The sequence below is a fragment of the Oryza sativa genome, chromosome 7 (assembly GCF_034140825.1).
Source record: "Oryza sativa Japonica Group chromosome 7, ASM3414082v1".
Classification (NCBI taxonomy): Eukaryota; Viridiplantae; Streptophyta; class Magnoliopsida; order Poales; family Poaceae; genus Oryza; species Oryza sativa.
Genome location: NC_089041.1, coordinates 15,420,674 through 15,439,975, shown reverse-complemented (window position 1 = coordinate 15,439,975; position 19,302 = coordinate 15,420,674). Strand labels below are relative to the sequence as shown.

Sequence of the window (19,302 nt, the reverse complement as noted above, 5' to 3'; positions counted from 1 at the left end):
ATTCATCGGAGGAAAAAAATAGATTCCATTTCAGAGGCAGCAACCAAGGCCCGAGGATCTCCTTCCCGTCCCAGTCAGATCGATCGCGGGAGGAAGAGGGGCAGCAGCGGAGGAGATGGGGGAGATGAACTGGGTGAGCAGGAAGATCCATCTCTACAACGTCACCATGGGCCTCTACATGCTCGATTGGTGGGAGCGCTGCCTCTTCAGTATCCTTTTCCACCTTACTCCTTACTGTTTACTTCAAATTATTATTATTGCTATTTTCTTGCTAATTTTGTCCTCGGGGTTTTGGTTGGACTCGATCCGCTTTGGCTGGAGTTGGTTTTTAGTCCAATTCGTTGTTGGGGATGACAGAATTACTGAAGGACAAGGGGGAAAACGGCCATCCAATTGGTCGCGCGTGGTCATTTTTTAGGCGTATTTCATCATTTTTTTCTTTTCTTGAAAAAATAATCAGCATGGGGAAATTTGCTTGCACGATTGTATTGTATTACTATTGTTCAGTTGTTTCCCTTTAACTGGAGTAGACATAATGGTGCTGATTCTGCTCTGGTTCATCTGCTTCAATGGCTCTCGCTTTGCCAGTGACGTCTTCGAGAGGTACACATCCTATTCTCATCAAATACTGTGGAATGTTTCAATCCAGTTTGGACCTGCTGGACCATAATTAGTTTCTTTTCCAATCTGTATGTTTTTGTATGAAAATGGAGGAACATAAGCTAATAAACATTCAGAATCATGAAAACTCTGAATTTTTTACCCTGTCATGACCTGGGGAGTGGGGACTCATGGCTTGGTGTGCTATGTGCTGTCTCATTTTGTTTTGTGCTTTTAGTCCATCTTTCGCAATTACAGTAGGTTCCTGGCAAAGTGAAACCCTTCTAAATATAAAAATAGTGGATGTCCTGGAGCTTGTTGTAAATGAATTAGAAGTAAAGGGATAAGGAATTATCTGCCGTGAAAATGATGAGAATTATATAAAGAAAAAAGAGGAGGAAACTAAAAGATAAAATTCAAAAGCCTTGCATATGCTCTTGGACACATGATTACCAACGAGTAAAATATATTTGGAGATTAATGCAACAACGGCACGGTATCACAATGTTTTTTTTTGAAAGATGAATTCATTATGCTCAATGATTGTATTTTCATTTGATATAGAGCAAAGAGAAGTTTAGCATGTTTTTTGACCTTTGGTTGTTGAGTACAGTATTTCTCTTTGGATCAGAAATCAACTATTTCCTTATCAGAGGTGGCTGCTGTGCAGTTCACCGCTAAATGTTCTCAAACTCACGGTGATCTCTGCTAATGGGCTTGCGTAGAATGGACAGCTAAAACTCTGAAATTTTTCCCCTGTGCCTTTTTATTTGTGATGTCCATGGTCTGAAGTCTGAAACACCACCCCACCATGAACGCAACTGGTAGCGACTCCAATTTGCTATAACTGTGAAATTTTCAAAAAAATTTCAACTCCAAAAATATATCTTGCCAAATGCATATCAAAACACACAAAATCAACAATAGAATTACTTTCAGAAAACTGAATGGAAAACGACAAATTTTGGTTTTGTGGGTTTGAAACTTTTAATCAGATGGTTCTGAGTTCTGACTAGTGACAAGACCATCCAACCTTGGCTATAGACGTAGTTGTGTTTGTACACTATAATACATCATGCTCTACACCAAAAGTAGCTGGTTAGTAGTTAAAAATATATTTGATTTGGATCATTCTGTTCCTGCTTTGAATTGTCCCATTTAAATTGTTTGTAATTCTAAGTTATATATTTCTAATGAACTATTTCGGTCATATATTGACCCCTAATTACTTTCGAATGAACCTCTTTCAGTCATCTGAAGGCTCGGATTATGCCCGGTGGAAACTATGGCATGGGTGTAGGCATGCCATCAACCTAAGTCTGCATTGACAAGTAAAAATAAGGAGGAAGGTTATGAAATTATGGAAGTGGCTTTGATAACTTAGAACTGTATTTTTGTGTATGAAATAGTTCCAAAATGAAATCTGCTCATGATTAATTTGTTCTTCCTGCATTGTGTGTAATTCTTCGTTAAATTTTGTTTATGAGCATAATGATCACCTTTTCCCCATCAATTACTGTGTGATCTGCCCTTTTGTGCAAAGTGAGTTCTCTCGTCTCCAATATCACAATCGGAACATTCACTTAAAAACATAGAACAGGATCTTGTAAACCACGCACCCATTTCTATCTGCACTGATTCCTCAAAGTTGTCAACCTATCATTATTTATCTCTCATTGTTCTTGTGTTACTGGTTTATTTTGCTAAATACTATTGTTCTGTTAGATTTCACTGTCATCGTCAAGTCCATGTCGACTTGGTTTGATAATGCAATACAAGGCACGAAGGTGGATCCTCCATTCAAATTATTGAACAACTAACATTGCTAGTATTGTCATACCTTCTGCAAATTATTTCACCTTTCACTAGCTCTGCACTAAACAACGTTAAGTTACTGCAGGAGTGGAGCAGTTGTTCAGCTTCATGCGTATAATGTTTATCGATCAGGTGGATATATAAATGGACAGTTGGACAGCGGGACATGGACCGAAGCATTTTTGTTTGAATTTATATCAACCACCAGCTTATAACCCCACATTCATTTACACATGTGAGTGTATATATATCAGTGTTTGTATCCACACCTGCTCACTTCACGGACCTGCCCTCTTGATATGATACGATTCACTCCTATGGGGATCAAAAGTTTAGCCATCAGTGACGAAGAATCACTCGATGCCAATGCAACGTGTATACATAAAGTCATGGAATACTCTTCTCTATAAAAGAATTGTTGTGGCCTCGGAAATGAGGGGTGTCAGGAAAACATCTTCGACAAATCATACCCTTCAGTAGGGGCGTCCCGGCTAAATCGGGTTCCCGTGCAAAATATTAAAATAGGCATCTAGTAGCCTAGTAAATTTTTTATAGTAAAATTAAAAACGGGCGTGACGATTAGCCGATCATCAGCGATGAAGTAGAAGCGGAGACCGGAGGGGACTGGGGAGAGGAGACGAAGCGGCTGCGGCATCGAGACTTTGGCGATACGCGACGACACGGACGCGTGAACGGGAGTATGATGGAAGATGGATCGGTTTTCCTTCTGCAGCGTTTTGGGCCTTGTTTTATTACTATTTGGACTGCAAATTAACAAAATTAAAGCCTAAAATTTGGGAGCCCTGTTCGGTCGCATAGCCCGCCGGGCCCAAGGACGCCCTGCTCTTCAGGCTCTCATTAGGGTAGCTACGGTGCCTCTATATATGATGCACACAGGCACAACTTGATCTGCAATACTGATTGGCACATATGAAGCCGTGGTGATTAACAGAGGCTAGCGAGCTGTCTATGCCATTGTCATGATGTCATCATCAGGTTTTTTTTTGATAATGGAATATAGTCTCCCGGCTTTTGCTAAAAAAATCTATAGACAATTATTACATAATAAAATTCGAGAAAAGGTGTGAATATAAAAAAATAGAACACACCATAAAAGAAAACGGATAAACCAAACTAACAATGGGAGAACACATTTATTGTAGTCTATTTATGAATCTCCATCCATAATTGGCAAAAAGTTGCATAACCGTAGTCTCCAGCTTGTGACATGCAACTTTCAGGCACTCCTTATCTTCATCACACCTTTGTAGCTGTGCTCACGTTCGGAGCCAGTGGGTTGCCCTGAAAATGACCTGCATGTAAGAAATTGATGGTGATTTATTGAAAACCATATCATTCCTACTCAGCCATATCACCCAACAAATGGCAGCAGATCCAACAAGTATCAGTTTACTCTTTTTCTTATCAACTCCCAAAAGCCACCCATCAAAAATATGTGATATATATACTAGAAGGAAGATTGAAACCAAAAGAGAATTGAACTGCTCTCGATATGAATTTCAAAAAATGGCAGTCCATAAAGAGATGTTGAATAGTCTCATTCTTCCTGCAAAAAACAACATCTCAAGCTACCATTCCAATTCCGCCTCACCAAATTATCCTTAGTTAACACAACCCCTTTAAGCAAATACCACGTGAAAATCTTAATCTTAAGTGGCATCTTAAGCTTCCAAATGCACTTATTCCTCTCAATATAGCCATTATTAATTAAAGCTAAGTACATTGACCTTACTGAAAACATACCATTCTGATGAAAATTCTATCTAAAGATGTCAGAAGAAGAATTCAACTAGATATGTACAATGGAAGCAAACAATTCATGCAAAAAAACAAGATTCTGGCCAACTAAGACTCTTCTAAAAGAGACATTAAGCGGGATAGAACCCATAACAGCGGCAATCGAAGATGATTTCCTTCGGACAATAGCGTATAAAGATGGATATTTATCCTTGAAGGCCAAGTTACCTAACCATTTATCTTCCCAAAATCTAATTTGTTTCCCATCATTGATAATCCAAGATCCCATATTTAGGAAAGTAATTTTAACATTCATAAGACCAGACCAAAAATGGGAATCCCCCTGTTTCTTGTCAACTTGGTTATAGACTTATTATAAAGATATTTTCTCTTCAATAGGTCTTGCCAAACCCCTTCCTCATTGATTAGCTTAAACAACCATTTACTTAAGAGACATGTATTCTGAATTTCCAAATTATGAATCCCAAGATCCCCCTGGTCCTTAGGTTGGCAAACAATATCCCACCTAGAAAGCCTGTACATTTTCTTATGATCATCCCCTTGCCAAAAGAAGCGTGATCTATAATAATCAATTTTTCGAAGAACCCCTTTCGTTATCTCGAAAAAAGATATCATAAACATGGCTAAACTTGAAAGTACAGAATTGATCAAAACCAATCTACCTCCAACAGACAAATGATTGCCTTTCCAACTACTAAGCTTTTTCTTAATTCTTTCTTCAATACCTTTCCAATCTTTATTAGAAAGCTTCCTAAAATGCATTGGAATTCCTAGGTATTTAACAGGAAAAGAACCAACTTGCAACCAAAGATATTAGAATATTGATCATAACATTCCTTTGCTTGACCAAAACAAAATAATTCACTTTTGTGAAAATTTATTTTCAAGCCAGATAACTTTTCAAAAACAGATAGAATCACTTTTAGATTCTTTGCCTGCTGCAAATCATGCTCTAGAAAGATAATAGTATCATCCGCATATTGTAAGATAGACAAACCATCATCAACCAGATGAGGAATTACCCCATTCAGAAGTCCAGTCTCTTTAGCCCTCTTAATTAATAAAGCAAGTATATCAGCTACTATATTAAAAAGAATAGGGGATAAAGGATCACCTTGCCTAAGACCTTTGTAAGTTTGAAAATTGTTACCAATTTGATCATTAACTTTTATACCAACATGGCCACCTTGAATAAAAGACACTATCCACTCACACCATTTAGGAGAGAAGCCTTTCATTCTTAATGTTTGTTGTACAAAAGACCATTTTATTTTGTCATAAGCCTTTTCAAAATCAATCTTTAAGATTACCCCACTTTTATCTTTATGATGTAATTCATGCAATGTCTCATGTAAAATGACCACCCCTTCCATAATGTTTCTCCCAGGAATGAAAGCAGTTTGAATGGGACTAATTACCTTTTGAGCAACACCCATAATTCTCTTAGTAGCAACTTTGGTAAAAATCTTAAAGCTAACATTAAGTAAGCATATAGGTCTATATTGTTGAATTTTCATAGCCTCTACGCACTTAAGCAAAAGAATAATAGTACCAAAGTTAAGAGAATATAAAAGCAAATTCCCAGCATGAAAATCTTTAAACAGTTCCAATAAGTCAAATTTAATGACATTCCAAAAAAACTTGATAAAACTCACCAGGAAATCCATCTAGACCCGGTGCTTTGTTGTGCTCCATTTGGAAAATAGTCTCCTTAACCTCATTTTCAGAAAATTCCTTAGTTAAAGCTTCATTCACCAAATGAGAGACTTGGGGAATGTCAGCAACATTATTCTCATCTAACTGAAGATCAGAATCATGAGGAGGTCCAAAAAGACCTTTATAATAAGTGGTAATATTCGACTTTAAATTGGCATCACCACTTATTAATTGATCACCATCCTGTAATTGAAAGATTCTTGTTTTTCTATGTTTACCATTTGCTACCAAATGGAAATACTTTGTATTAGAATTACCTTCCAAAATATCCTTAGTTTTAGCCCTCTAGTACCATTTAATTTCTTCTTCCCGTAGGATCGAAGATAATCTATTCCTACAAACCATCTAAAATCAATTTCCTCTTGAGATAAAAGAACAATTTCTGCCTTTTTTGTCCAGAGCATCCAACCTATCTAAAAAATCCTTTTTCTCTTTTTTTATATAGACCACTTGTATGTTTAGCCCATCCCCTAAGATGTTGCCTTAGACGGCGTATTTTTGCATGCCAATGTTCCATAGGGTATGACCTTTCCATAGGGGTATGACCTTCATCTACACTAGACTAAACCTCCTTTACCATATCAACAAAACCATCACGTATAAGCCAACCGAGTTCAAATTTAAAACTATGCTGAGCATTAGTACACGAAGAAGATTTTGTATTTAAAAGCAAAGGAGTATGATCCGAAATATCTCTATTAAGAGCAACAACAGAAGATAAAGAAAACTTTTGCTCCCACTCTGTTGACACTAAAATCCTATCCAGCTTCTCATAGGTTGGGTTTGCTAAATTGTTAGCCCAAGTGAAATTCCTACCAGACATTTGTAACTCCCTTAGACACAACCCATCGATAATAGAATTAAACAAGAAGGGCCATATATCATCAAAATTATCATTATTTTTCTCATTAGGGCTACGAAGAATATTAAAATCACCACCAATAAGAATTGGTAAGGTCTCATGACTGCACATATTAACTAATTCAGCAAGGAATTGATCCTTAAACTCATTTTGTGCAGGATCATACACCAAAACTAAACCCTACTTAAAATTATCAACCTTATTACGTAAATGGAACTTAATATAAAAATCACCCTCATCAATCAAACCAATGTCAGCATTTAAAAAATTAATACCCAAGAGAAGGCCCCCAGATCTTCCTCTAGGAGGTTTACAATGCCACAAAAAATCTTTACCAGCACAAAGATTGTTATGAGCAGATGAGCTAAAATCTTTCTTAACAGTCTCAGACAAAGCAATAAAGTCAAGTAGTGATCGTGCGGCTTTCTCCCTCTGATGCTACTCTTACTTGATCCACTCTCATGTCCAGTATCTCGGCTCTAGCTTGTAACAATGTGGTGTATTTAACTCCCATCACCTACGCAATCAGTTCAGCACCCATATTTGCTTGACATAGTGCATGGAAGATAGATAAACAGAGTCGGAACCGCTCAATGGGCAGGGTGGGTCAGCCATCAGCCGGTCCAGCTTCAGCCCGCCCCACTCTTGGACCGCCTACCACCATATCCTATGCACAATTGGCCCATAAGTGAGCAGCCAAGTGCTGAAATTGTTTTTTTTTTTCACGGAGTCACAGTAGCCGCACCCGCACGTGACACCTTGTTTACCTTCGACCTGAATCGACGCATCCCATCGACCCATCGCCATCGGTTCGCCTTCTGTTCGAATCCGGCGAGTTGTTGATGCCACTAGGGAGTACCGTTGCGAAATGGTCCTGCTGCGCACCGCTCACTCTTGCTCCCTCGGCGGACGGGCGACAGCTGCTCTCCTGCTCGCTCGCAGCCACACGCGCAGAAAGGACGCGCCAACGCCATTGCTGACTCCTCATTGGTGTATTGTCTGCCGCTGGCTGCCCTAGCCGCTAGCCCTGTCCAAGCGCCGCTGCGCGACCAGCAGCAATAGCTTGGGATGGCCCAGCCTGCCGGTGGCTAGAGCTAGCTGGCTAGCCCCCCTTCTTCATCTTCAATTCTTCATCGCCTCATCGGACATCGATGATCGGTTCATCCCTTCGTTGCTATTGTTGGCCTGGCCACTCGGCCTGCTGCCAGCTTGCTGCTATGGAGATAGATGGACAGGGACAAGGGCACAAGGCTGTTTGGAAGTTGAACAAACCAGTGTTGCAGCTGGACATGGGCATGGTAATGGCCGTTGTTCCGGTTCACATTCAACGATGGAGCCTACAAACATTGCCGTTGCTGGCCGTGGGTGAGAAAGTCCATTGAGTCTTAATGGCATGCTTGGTGGCAGAAGTATCATCGGTAAGAGGTTTAGAAATCAAGGTAAATCATGCACTTCTTGTGGATTTTTCAATATGATAAACAACAAGTGACTGATTGTTTCTCTCCTTGGAAATTTGATTTTGTAGATTTGGGTAGCTTTTTGACAAAAAGAATTGCTAGCACATGTTCAAAACTCGGATCAGACTCTCCTTAGTGATTTATTAGCGGTATGTCTTATCGTATATTTATCAATTTTTAAAGATATCTATATATCAACCATGCTTTATGCATTGACTAATATTTGCAAATTGACATGTTTACTACTATCTTTTGGTGTATGATGAATCATGTATGGCACAAAGATTATTGATTTATTTTAAAATGTTTTTGTTTGCCTTAATTTATTGATAATACTATATATCTATGTGATTATGGTATAACTATCATATTTGTTATGTTTAGTAAAGCGAGCATCTCCGCCCCCATCTTTTGTAATCCTGCATTTGATACTGTAGATAAAAGGTGTGAATTGGATAGTTTTCGAGTTGAGTGCAAAATGTGGAGCTTTGGGAGAGGAGGGCGGAACCGGAGATGGGGGTTTGCAAAATAAGCTGCTACGATTTACCCCCTCAACTATCGCAAAAGTATGATCTATCCCCTAATTAAAGTTAATGCCATGTGTCCGTGATGTGTTCGTCACGTAGTATTGTAGCTATAACTATAATACATGGAGGTTTTTATACTAAGTGGCAAACACGCCGCAGACTCATGGCATTAATTTTAGTGACATGGTAATATAGTAATGAGGTTAACAAACAAAAAAAAATCTGAATGGTCCAATGTGTCATCCTCTATTTCTTCTCTTCTCCCTCTAGATCATGCGCTCTCTCTCTCTCCTTCTAGATCTGACAGGAAGGGGTGAAGCCGGCAAACGAGTCCGTGACTGACTCCATATATGCCACACTCCCGGATCGAATCTTGTGCAACCCTGGTTGAAAATGAGACCGTTCTGCTACCTTGTGCTCCGGCCATGTTCCATAGTCCTGGCTTCGACACCAACACGTGCACACTGCCATATTTCGTGACCTCCGAGCTTCCGCACACTCCTACGGACCTCCCGCTCAACCTCCTGACACCTCAACCAATTCCACCAATGGGAACACAACTGCTAGAATAAATGCGTCATGATGTGCACTGTCAAAGATATGCCGCCTTAGTAGCAATCCATCACGCACCACCTTGTCCGCACCTAGGATCCACCATGGCTTGCGCCACCATTGCTGCTCCACCTCGAGCCCGCCACCCACTCAAGGTCTTGTTAGGTTGCTTCACTTCTAGAGAACTGATCTTTGTCCGAATGACAAAAATCACATTTGTACTGGTTCAAATAGGAACCGGGACTAAAGAAGCCTCGGTTCAAAAGCACAACGACACTTTATGATCTTTAGTCCCGGTTGGTAACACGTTATTCGGGACTAAAGATCATTCTTAGCAACGGTTCAATTATTGCCAGCCGTGTGAAGCGGCCAATAATCTATAGTCCCCATTGGTCAACACTTTAGTCCCAGTTGTTTATACTAATTGGGACTAAAGATTGAAAAAAAGCGCACGGAGAGGGAGAGAGCCACGTCGCACAGGGCGTACATCCTTTATCTTCTTTCTGACTAACTCTCTTTCTCTCCCTCGTCCTTATCTTCTTCTCTCCTCCCCCGCTGCTTCGCCCTCCTCCTCCTCCTCCCCTCTCCTCCCCCTCTCCGTCGGCAAAGACAACGGCGACGGCGGGCGAAGCAGCGGGCATCGGCGGCGGCATGCGGGGCGTCGGCGGGGGGCGGGGGGCGGCTGGCAGGGGGTGTCGTCGGCAGGCAGCGGCGCACGAGGGGGGAAAGCAGTGGTGGTGCCCTCCCCTCCACCGGATCCGGCGGGAGGGGAGGTGGCAAGCAGTAGCGGTGGGGGAGCTCATCCGGGCTTGCCGTCTGCCGCCGGCGAGGAGGATGAGAAGCCTAGCGCCCGAGAAGAAGCAAAGAGAGAAGATAATAAAGAAGAATTTGTGTACGATTTTGTTGTATATTTTTTTAATATGTTCTTGTGAATTTGCGGATGATTTTATTGTTGAGTATTCATTCGATCTGTGACGGGGATTTGGGGATTTCAATTTGATGTGGGGCATGGCGCGCTGACTCAAAATCAATATGCGAGCAAAAAAAAAGAAAAAAGAAAGACCTTTAGTTCCGGTTGGTAAGGTGCTATCATCTTTAGTCCCGGTTGGTAGTGTTACCAACCGGGACGCTTTAGGCATCCTAATTTGCAACCAGGGACTAAAGAGGTTGCAAACCAGGATTAAAGATGAGTTCCCAGTATTGCTTGCATATGGTTAATATCATAATTTATTTCTAAAATAAGTTAAACTCACATGTTTTTATTTTTTTTTCAGATAATGAACTCACATGTTCTTATATATTCCACACCTCCAACCTCTCATCTTCTCCTCACATATCCAGGCTTGAGCTCTCCCTTATGAAGAGGGGACAGTAACCGTTTTTGCAAGGTCATGTTGTTGCAACAACACAATACATCGACAACCACAAAATAGCTGGCGGATTCGATTGGAACGAGCGGCGTCAGGAAAACATGCGTCAACCTGTCCGCCAATCTTAGCTAGGGACCGCGGTTGTTATGGAATTGGCGCAGCATGAAAGCACCAATGGAAAAGCCTGCAGGGCAGCGAGGCCCAGCGATGGACGTAGAGGAGGAAATAGACAAAAAAAATATGATTTGTGGCTTTACTAAGATATCAAATTTTGCTCACACCCCATGTATTCATTTATATATCCACCTTCGTACGCAGCTCGTTCAATCCATTTTTGTGTATGTCCACTAACAATATACTCCCTCCAGATTAAAAATAAAGTATCATTTTGACAAGTGCACGGTCTGAAAAAATATTTGTCACTATTTTCTATTACAATATATATATATATATAAATATTAACTAATATATGTTTTTATTGATGCTTATTTGATGATTAATCTTTCAGAACTTATTTATAGTCAAAGTGTTTAAATTTGATATCAATACTTAGCTCATCTAATTGTCAACATCATCGTATATATCACTTGTGCATGCATGAGCTAGCTGCATCCTTTCATCACATATATAGATATATTATATATATCTCCTGGATTTAATCGGTGAGAGTAACAAAGACATTAATAGGTACATACACATGATCTCGATCACTTACTCAGGCGTCCAACGCGAGTAATTTAGTTAATCACAAGTGAACGTTTCTTTTTCCCAGTATACTGAGAGCTAGCTCGATTGACCGCAGCCGGCCGGCCAGTACTGAGCAACGGAGAACTCCATGACAAACTGCCGGTGTTTGTTGCCCACCAAAGCATGGGTTGTCTCTGGCGCAGCTTGACAAATTGATCGAACCATTGTACTTCACAGCTTGGACAAATTGCTAGCTCGGTTCGGATCATGCCATGACATCCATCTTAATTTGCATGCCATGATCCGAACGAATTCAGCAAGGGAACACACAGCAATGTTATGGTAAGATGTATATATCAAATGACAAAATTAAAGCAAGGGCAGTGTGATATCCATGGCTCTTTTGCTATTTCAGGTACTAGGATGACTCTCTTTCGGCTTTTGTAGGAAGAGGAAAATAATTGAAAATATTTTTTCCCACCGGTTTTATGTAACATACACGTTTGGATTATACAGGTAAAATAAGCTGACGAAAGTTGTCTAGACCGTTAAGGCTGTGTTCGGTAGTGAGGGTGGCACGCAAAACGAAGCAGCGTTTAGCGCATAATTAATTAAGTACTAGCTAAAATAAATTTGAAAAATGGATTAATATGGTTTTTTTAAATAGCTTTCAAATAGTTTTTTTTGCAAAAACCTAACTATTTAACAGTTTGAAAAGCGTGCGTATGAAAATCGAGAGAGGTGAGTTGGGAAAGTAAAGATAAGAACTCAGCCTAATATAGCTTCCCATTGCATGATATATATATTTTTAATGTGACGATGTGGTATGTTTTTTTCCCGTGGCAAGCCCTGATATATACTCTAATGCTCCCAAAAAAGCGGCAGCCCATCCATTGGCTCACAATTTTACCCCCAATCTCTTCTTCCATGCCAAATTAATAGTATTGAGTATTGAATGTGGTTACTGATCATATCTTCCCTACTTTTACTGTGTGCTCAGCCTTTGTGTATAAAGTGAGATATCTCGTCTGTATTAATATCACAGTTCAGAATTAAACATTCATTCACCTAGAAAAATCAGAGCAAATCAATCTACCAATTTCTCTGCATGCACACCACATGTGATTCATCGTATTTGTCGATCAACCATTATTTGTCAGAAACAATGTTCAAAATAGACGGCTAAGGCTTTTAGCGGCAGGTATCTAGGAGGCTAAGAAAGGCTATAGCGGGTTATAGACCAGCTAACCCCATTTAGCGGTTTTGTAATTGCCATACAGAAATCAATCAACAAATTATGCATATGAACATGGAATCAAGAAAAAATCACGGACTGAAACAAATCAAGGGCTTTCATGCCTTCATTACAGTCTAGACAACACAGATTGCTGGCTTGCTCTTCTATCTCCCCTTTGGGCCACTGGCGAAGGCCCAAGGCCTGCTCTGATTTTGGCCCAGGAGCTAAACTACAAAGTGAGTGGCGTTAAATGAAGTGCAGTTTAGCGGATTTAGCCGGTTAATTGCCGCTATTAGCGGAAAAAATCATTTAGCGTAAAAGACTAACTATCTTAGCTCCAACCCTACCCAAACGCTAGTCGGCTATTTTGAACATTGGTCAGAAAAGATTTTTCTGCATGAGGCCCTAATAGGTTGCAAGCATCCCATACACGCAACTGCAGAAACCGGTCACTGGGGCCCGGTTGTACTGGTTTTGTTGCAGAAATACTGCTGTTATCGTCCTGTCCAAGTAAACTTAGTTTGGGTATTTATGGAACAAAAACACTGTTGGTAAGGGAAAAACGACTCTGCTTATCCCCTGCTGCCACCAGTGTCGCCAGAATGCAGAGGGTTTTGGGAAGGCCTGGTTAGTTCCTAACTTTTTCTTCAAGCTTCTAATTTTTCCATCATATCAAAACTTTTCTACACACACAAATTTCCAACGTTTCCGTCGTATCGTTCCAATTTCAACCAAACTTTTAATTTTGGCGTGAACTAAACACACGCGAAATCGAACAAATATGTGGTGATCTCGGAAGAGTTTTCTGTCCTTAATCATGAGGACTGGAGCAGTCACAATGGTGACCAATGCGCGCTATGAATTTCATGCGTCATTTTGCTTCGAGGAAGTTATATAGCCAATTACTTCAGACATTACAGGTCAATAAACTGCAAATTACATAACGACAGTTTAATTAAAAACAAGAAAACTACTTGATGTACCGACCAATGATGAAAACTGTTAATTGGTGAGACTATGTATAATCCTTGTTTTCCAACAGCTTGCAGGTTGTATATAACCCTTATATATTCCTCAAACCAAGAAACAGGATCTCCGGAAACAACAACCTATCATTACCGATCGAAACTCGCTCACATCACCATTGACGAGAATCAGAACCCAAGATAGCAAAGAGTAACTAAGAAGTACAACGATCATTCCTCTTAAATCTTGTTACCACTCTAACCATCGACGTCAAAATCGGTACCAAGAATGTCATACCAATGAAAGATCTCCAATGTGACGCCTCCAACAAAGTAGCAACATACGGGTGCAATCGTATGTAGCTACAAGCAATCTTATCGATGGATAAAGGTGGAGGTTCGGTTTCCTCGGTCTTATTGGTTCGGTTTTTTTTATTCTATTATAGTCGGTTTTTACAAAATAGAAACCGGAACATGTGCCCCGAAAAAAAGGAAACCGAAAATAAAAAGACCGAAGAAAAATGGTTCAGTTTTGTCGTGCTTCAGTTTTACCGAAGAAGTTGTTGTCCACCTATCCATCGCCCATTACCCAATGCTCTCACCCAGGCATTCGTCCCCTGAACCCAGACATGGGGCGCATGCATGCTTGCATGACACACAACCAACAAAAGCTAGGTTGAGCTTCTTACTTTACTTTCACAGCTCATCTCTCCAGTTTTTCACATGTACGCTTTTTAAACTGCTAAACGGTATTTTTTTCTTCAAAAAATTACTTTAAAAATCATTTAATTCTTTTTTTTAAAAAAAGTAGTTAATACTTAGTCATGTGTTCCGGCATACATCATTGTGTGTGCTGGAAAGGAGTGGTTACCAACCCCCTCCTTCCGAACACAACCCTAGTGGACCCAAAGACCAAGCGCGGGAATACAAAATCCATCGTGCAAGCATGCCAACATCATACCAACGCATGAGAATTTCGGTCTCTTCGATGAGGTCGGTTCATAACAGACAAAAACTAATCTACACACCGAACACCGATCTACATCAAAATAAAAGCCAATGCACCAGCCAAAAACCATGAACACCGATAATTCAATTCGGCTCGATGCGGTCATTTTTGGTGTTGGGTGGCCGGTTTATTTATGCCCGGGTGGACATATGGATGGATGGACATGATAGTGTAGCATCTGGTCATGTGGTTCAGTAGCTTGAATTTGTGACAACCATCAGCTTATAAACACATTCGTTTGCACAAGTTGCGTATACATATCAACATATAGATCCGCATACTGTCACGCGACTCCTCTATGAGATGAGAGGCTCTCTCTCCACACGATATGATTCACTCCAAAATCGGGATCAGGGTTTAGCTAGCCATCAGCGACAAAGGACCACCGGATGCCAAGGCGGGGGTACACGTGTGAAATCATGCAACTCTTCAGGAAAGCATGTTGGATAATTACGCTCTAGGCCCCCGATTCCCACGGCCCCGGCCTAGTGTAGGCCACCCTGCTACAATGCTGCCGAAGTGAATGAGGTGCAGCAGTGCTTGCGAGTTGTACGGTAGTGATCTAGCAATCGCTGTGTGCAAAATCGTCAAATCATAGTGATTAGCGCTGCCCATTAATCAATGAATAAAAAGCAAGCCGTTTAGAGATCATCAATTGATAAACTATACAATCATACAAACTATATGATATGTTTATAGAAATAGTGGATCATACACAATAATTGGTTAAATGTGTGGTTTAAAACTATTGGATCGTAATCTCTAGGGTCATGTGTCACGTGTCAAAAAACCAACTGGTTTTATACAATTTGGAGCATAATATATATGGTTTTTTAAAATTTATTCTTTCCTTTTTCTATTATCAGTCTATTCTCTTGATATCATGTCATCGAGAACTTGAGTATATATGAACCAGCCATAATAGAGAGAAAAAGAAACAAATAGATCATATTATTTAGATGTTTATATATTAAGGGCCTCTATTGTTACTTTGTCTCTCACCGCGGCGATAATGACTCTTCTATGTACCACAAACCTAGGTGTACCGAAAACCTAGATGCAGCTTGATCCATACATTTATTGAAATATGTACCACAGCTTGATCCATGTCATACACCATATATATACCACCCCCATATATTACGTGTACTCGATCGGCACCTTCCACTTCCTACCCGATCATAACATATTAACCTGTGCTACTCTATTTCGTGGGCTCCTGATCAAGTTAAATAGTTCGCTGAGAAAAAAGTCCTCGACCTCAATCTTTTCTTGTGTGTCCAGCTGAGTTTGACACTTTGTTAGATCGAGCTGCCCAACACGTTGGCATGCATGGAGCGATGGAATCGGTCCATGTCGCACATATACGCCCCTCAAACCTGAGAAATCCCTTGCAAGTTAAATTCGATCGGAATTGGTGGCATCGGGAAAACACAATTTCCATTTACGAAAATTCAGGCGCCCTCCCTCATCCCGTCTAGTAGTAAATACACACATCGCCGGCCGTCGGCTGCCAGGCACCCTCCTTCCCGTTTGTTCTTCGCTCCGGCCATCGATCACCACCAGTTGGCACTGAGTCAGATACAGCGAACAATGCATGAGAAACTTACACAGTAATTACAAAATCACAAGAAGTCTCACCTTTTTTAACTCTAAAGATACATCTAGTTTTCAAGAATATATCAACGAAAATATCCTTCTGCCTCGCTTCTAAACTCCTTGGTTATCACACTTTCATACTTTGCGACCTCCTCCAAACTAATGTGATTGTCAGCCATTCAGTCATCTAGTATACTAAGCTAATACGGCTGTTATGTGTACATTACTTACTTGTAACATACATGGAAATCTTAATTGCTATATTTATGCACATGATCAGGAAACTTGAAGGTTATTTTCCTATAACCAAATATACCCATATATCGATTTATAACACAACTACATTCCCCATAATCAAAACATTAAACTCCATTGTCAATCTGAAATTCATTTTTTATATATAACATCATCAAATTACAAGCTTACTGCTTACAGTACAAATCTAAAGACATATATAGTGTGGGATACACGGTACCCGGGTATCAAGGAGAGGCCTCTGGGCCGTATAGTATAGGGTGGGCCAAGAGCACTAGGTCCATGCGGTATGCTTGTAAATAAAGAAAGAGATTCCCGGAATAAGATATAAATCTCGGGGATCATGCATATTTTTATAGATAGAATAGGAAGATCTAGTTGCAATCAACTAGATATTTTTCTTGTAACCCTCTCCCATCATCCTATATAAGAGGGGGAGGGGTCCCAAGTCCTACCTCATCTCGAGGGTCTGAACTAGGATAAACACCTGCGTCACCATCTCTTCTTGATCTTGCACCCCATAAAATATATTGCCGATCATAGAAATCGACATATAGCATCAAATTAAATCTAGCACATATCACACCATTAAAAACATTCCTCAATTTCTCTAATCGATGGCACAAATCAAATCTTTAACATAGGAACAAAATTAATTGATTAGGAAAATAGATAATCTTGCTCATGAAGAGGCCTTCCTAAAGAATTCCCTAGCCATATGCTTCATTACCTGAATCAATCCAGTGCAGACGACTGTCGGCGATTCCACAACCAATGCAGGCAAGCTGCTGGCGGGGAGGGCAGAGAGGGTAGCGACGAGACCGGGGTAGTGCAGATAGGCAGCCGGCGGGGAGGGCAGCGAGGGGAGAGCAGAGAGGCGGCCGGCGGAGAACGCACCAAGGAGAGGCCGCCGGGCTCTGCTGCCACTTGCGACAGGGTTCGTCGGCGGCGGGAGTTTGATTTGCGCGGTGCAGGGGACTAGAGGGTAGCGGCGACGGCTTATCGACGGCGGAGCTATGGCGGCACAGTGCTCTTCACTTGCGATGGCGGCATTGACGAACATATGGGGAAGGGCAGCGAGACCTTGCAGCCCATGAACACACGAAATTACAAATTTACCCTTTCACCAAAATTAGAGGAAAGGTCGAAAATGCCAAAAAAATCAACGCTAAGATATAATCTTACTATACTACTACACGTAGCAGTGGAGGCACCATAAAATGTACCAATAATTTACTTATTGTACTCGAGTTGGTATGTCATTCACCGGTGCATAGATAATAACCACATTAATACAACATGTGTGCATTGCCAGTTAGATACTTGCTCTGCTCCTTTCACGTTAGTTTCCTGCTTAATAATAACGTTTGACATTCTCAATGTTTAAGTTCGTAGAGGCTATAAGGTTGGAACCATATATATTTTTTATAATAGCATATGCTACAATGCTAATGATTTTTTCTTAACCTTAATTAAGGTGGAACCCACTGAGGAAAACATATTTTTACCTTTTAACATGTAGGATTCAAAGACCAACATGTACATTACAAACATACAACAGCATTTTATTTCTTATGGTGCAGTCTCAAGCTTAAGGTTGTACTCTCTCATTTTCTCCTCTCCCAATACATAAAGTCGTAATATAAATATTACTTTTTGCATGCACATTGTGGATACCCTTAGCCCCGTCGGTTACTAGCAAGCTTGCTCTACCAGATTACTCGTCGGTTACTAGCAAGCTTGCTCTACCAGATTACTCCAGTTTGTTCGAAAAGAAAAAAAAAGAGCCCCAAATTATATGTGATTTTATAAAAATAACCTGACCATTTTATTGTGCCCCCGAATCAAAAATTGATGGCAAATTTTGCTACAGGACATCGCGACTTTGTGGAATTAGCTCCAGGACACCGCACGAAGTGAGTTTTGGGGGAAGACACTCCCAAAACATGGCTATTTGACAGAGGACACCGCGCCATTTGTTTAGTATATTTGTGCTGACTAGGCTTGAGCGGGCGACGCGACCGGACCAAATTACCCTGCACATCTAAAGTCTAATTTCCCTCCCTCGCGCTACTGTACATCTTCAACCTCCAGCTCTCGTGCCCATGGGCCACACCACCGCCTCCCCCTCTAAATTCGGCCGATCCCGTTGCTCGTTTCAGACATTGATTGAGGGGATTTCTTCCCCTTATCCTCCTCTTTCTTTCCCCTCAAGAATCGGAGCAAATCTCGTTGAATATTGCGTGGATTCGAAGCGGATTTCATCTCCTATTTTTCCGGCGAACTTAACCAATCCGTTCAAATCCCGTGGAATATAGCGTGGAGCGTGCTTCTGTTGCCGGTGCTGCTTACTGCCGCTGCCGCTGCTGCTCGCTGCTGCTACTGCCGCTGCTGTTGCTGTGCCGCTTGCTGCCGACTGCTGCTGCCGCTGCCGCCGCTGTTGTTGCCGCTGCTACTGCTTCTTGCTGCCGTTGCTGCATGCTGTCGGTGAGGGGAGAGGGAGAAAGAGAGAAGAGAGATAAGGAGCGCTGCATGCTGTCGGTGAGGGGAGGGGGAGAGAGAGATAAGGAGCTGACATGTGTGGGTCCAAGGATATTTTGGACATTTCACGTGATTTTTCTCTTCTTTTCAATCGGAAATTATTATTTTAATGGATGCGGTGTCCGCTGGCAAATAACCATGTTTTAAGAGTGTTTTTCTCCAAAAGTAACTTTGTGCGGTGTCCTGAAGCTAATGTCATGTAGCAAAATTTGCCAAAATTGATACGCAAAGCTCGACCGAACTTCCACGCACACATGAGCGGCAGTGAAGAAATCAGCCCATTTCACACATACGCGCCCCCTCGCTTGAGAAATCACTGGGAGTGATCGAT

General features: G+C 41.1%; 1 protein-coding gene and 1 long non-coding RNA gene across 2 annotated transcripts; both read left to right on the top strand.

Annotated features, from left to right (window-relative positions):
• Window positions 1–2,113, top strand: LOC4343112 (uncharacterized). The gene is made up of 3 exons (XM_066312777.1): window positions 1–209; window positions 531–603; window positions 1,851–2,113. The coding sequence occupies exons 1-3, from the start codon at window positions 116–118 to the stop codon at window positions 1,915–1,917; spliced, it is 234 nt and encodes a 77-aa protein (XP_066168874.1). The 5' UTR covers window positions 1–115; the 3' UTR covers window positions 1,918–2,113.
• Window positions 2,114–2,246: 133 nt separating this feature from the next.
• LOC136357501 (uncharacterized) lies at window positions 2,247–2,805 on the top strand. Its single transcript, XR_010742821.1, has 2 exons — window positions 2,247–2,387; window positions 2,501–2,805. It is a non-coding gene; the product is annotated as an uncharacterized lncRNA (long non-coding RNA).
• The last annotated feature ends 16,497 nt before the right edge of the window (window positions 2,806–19,302 follow it).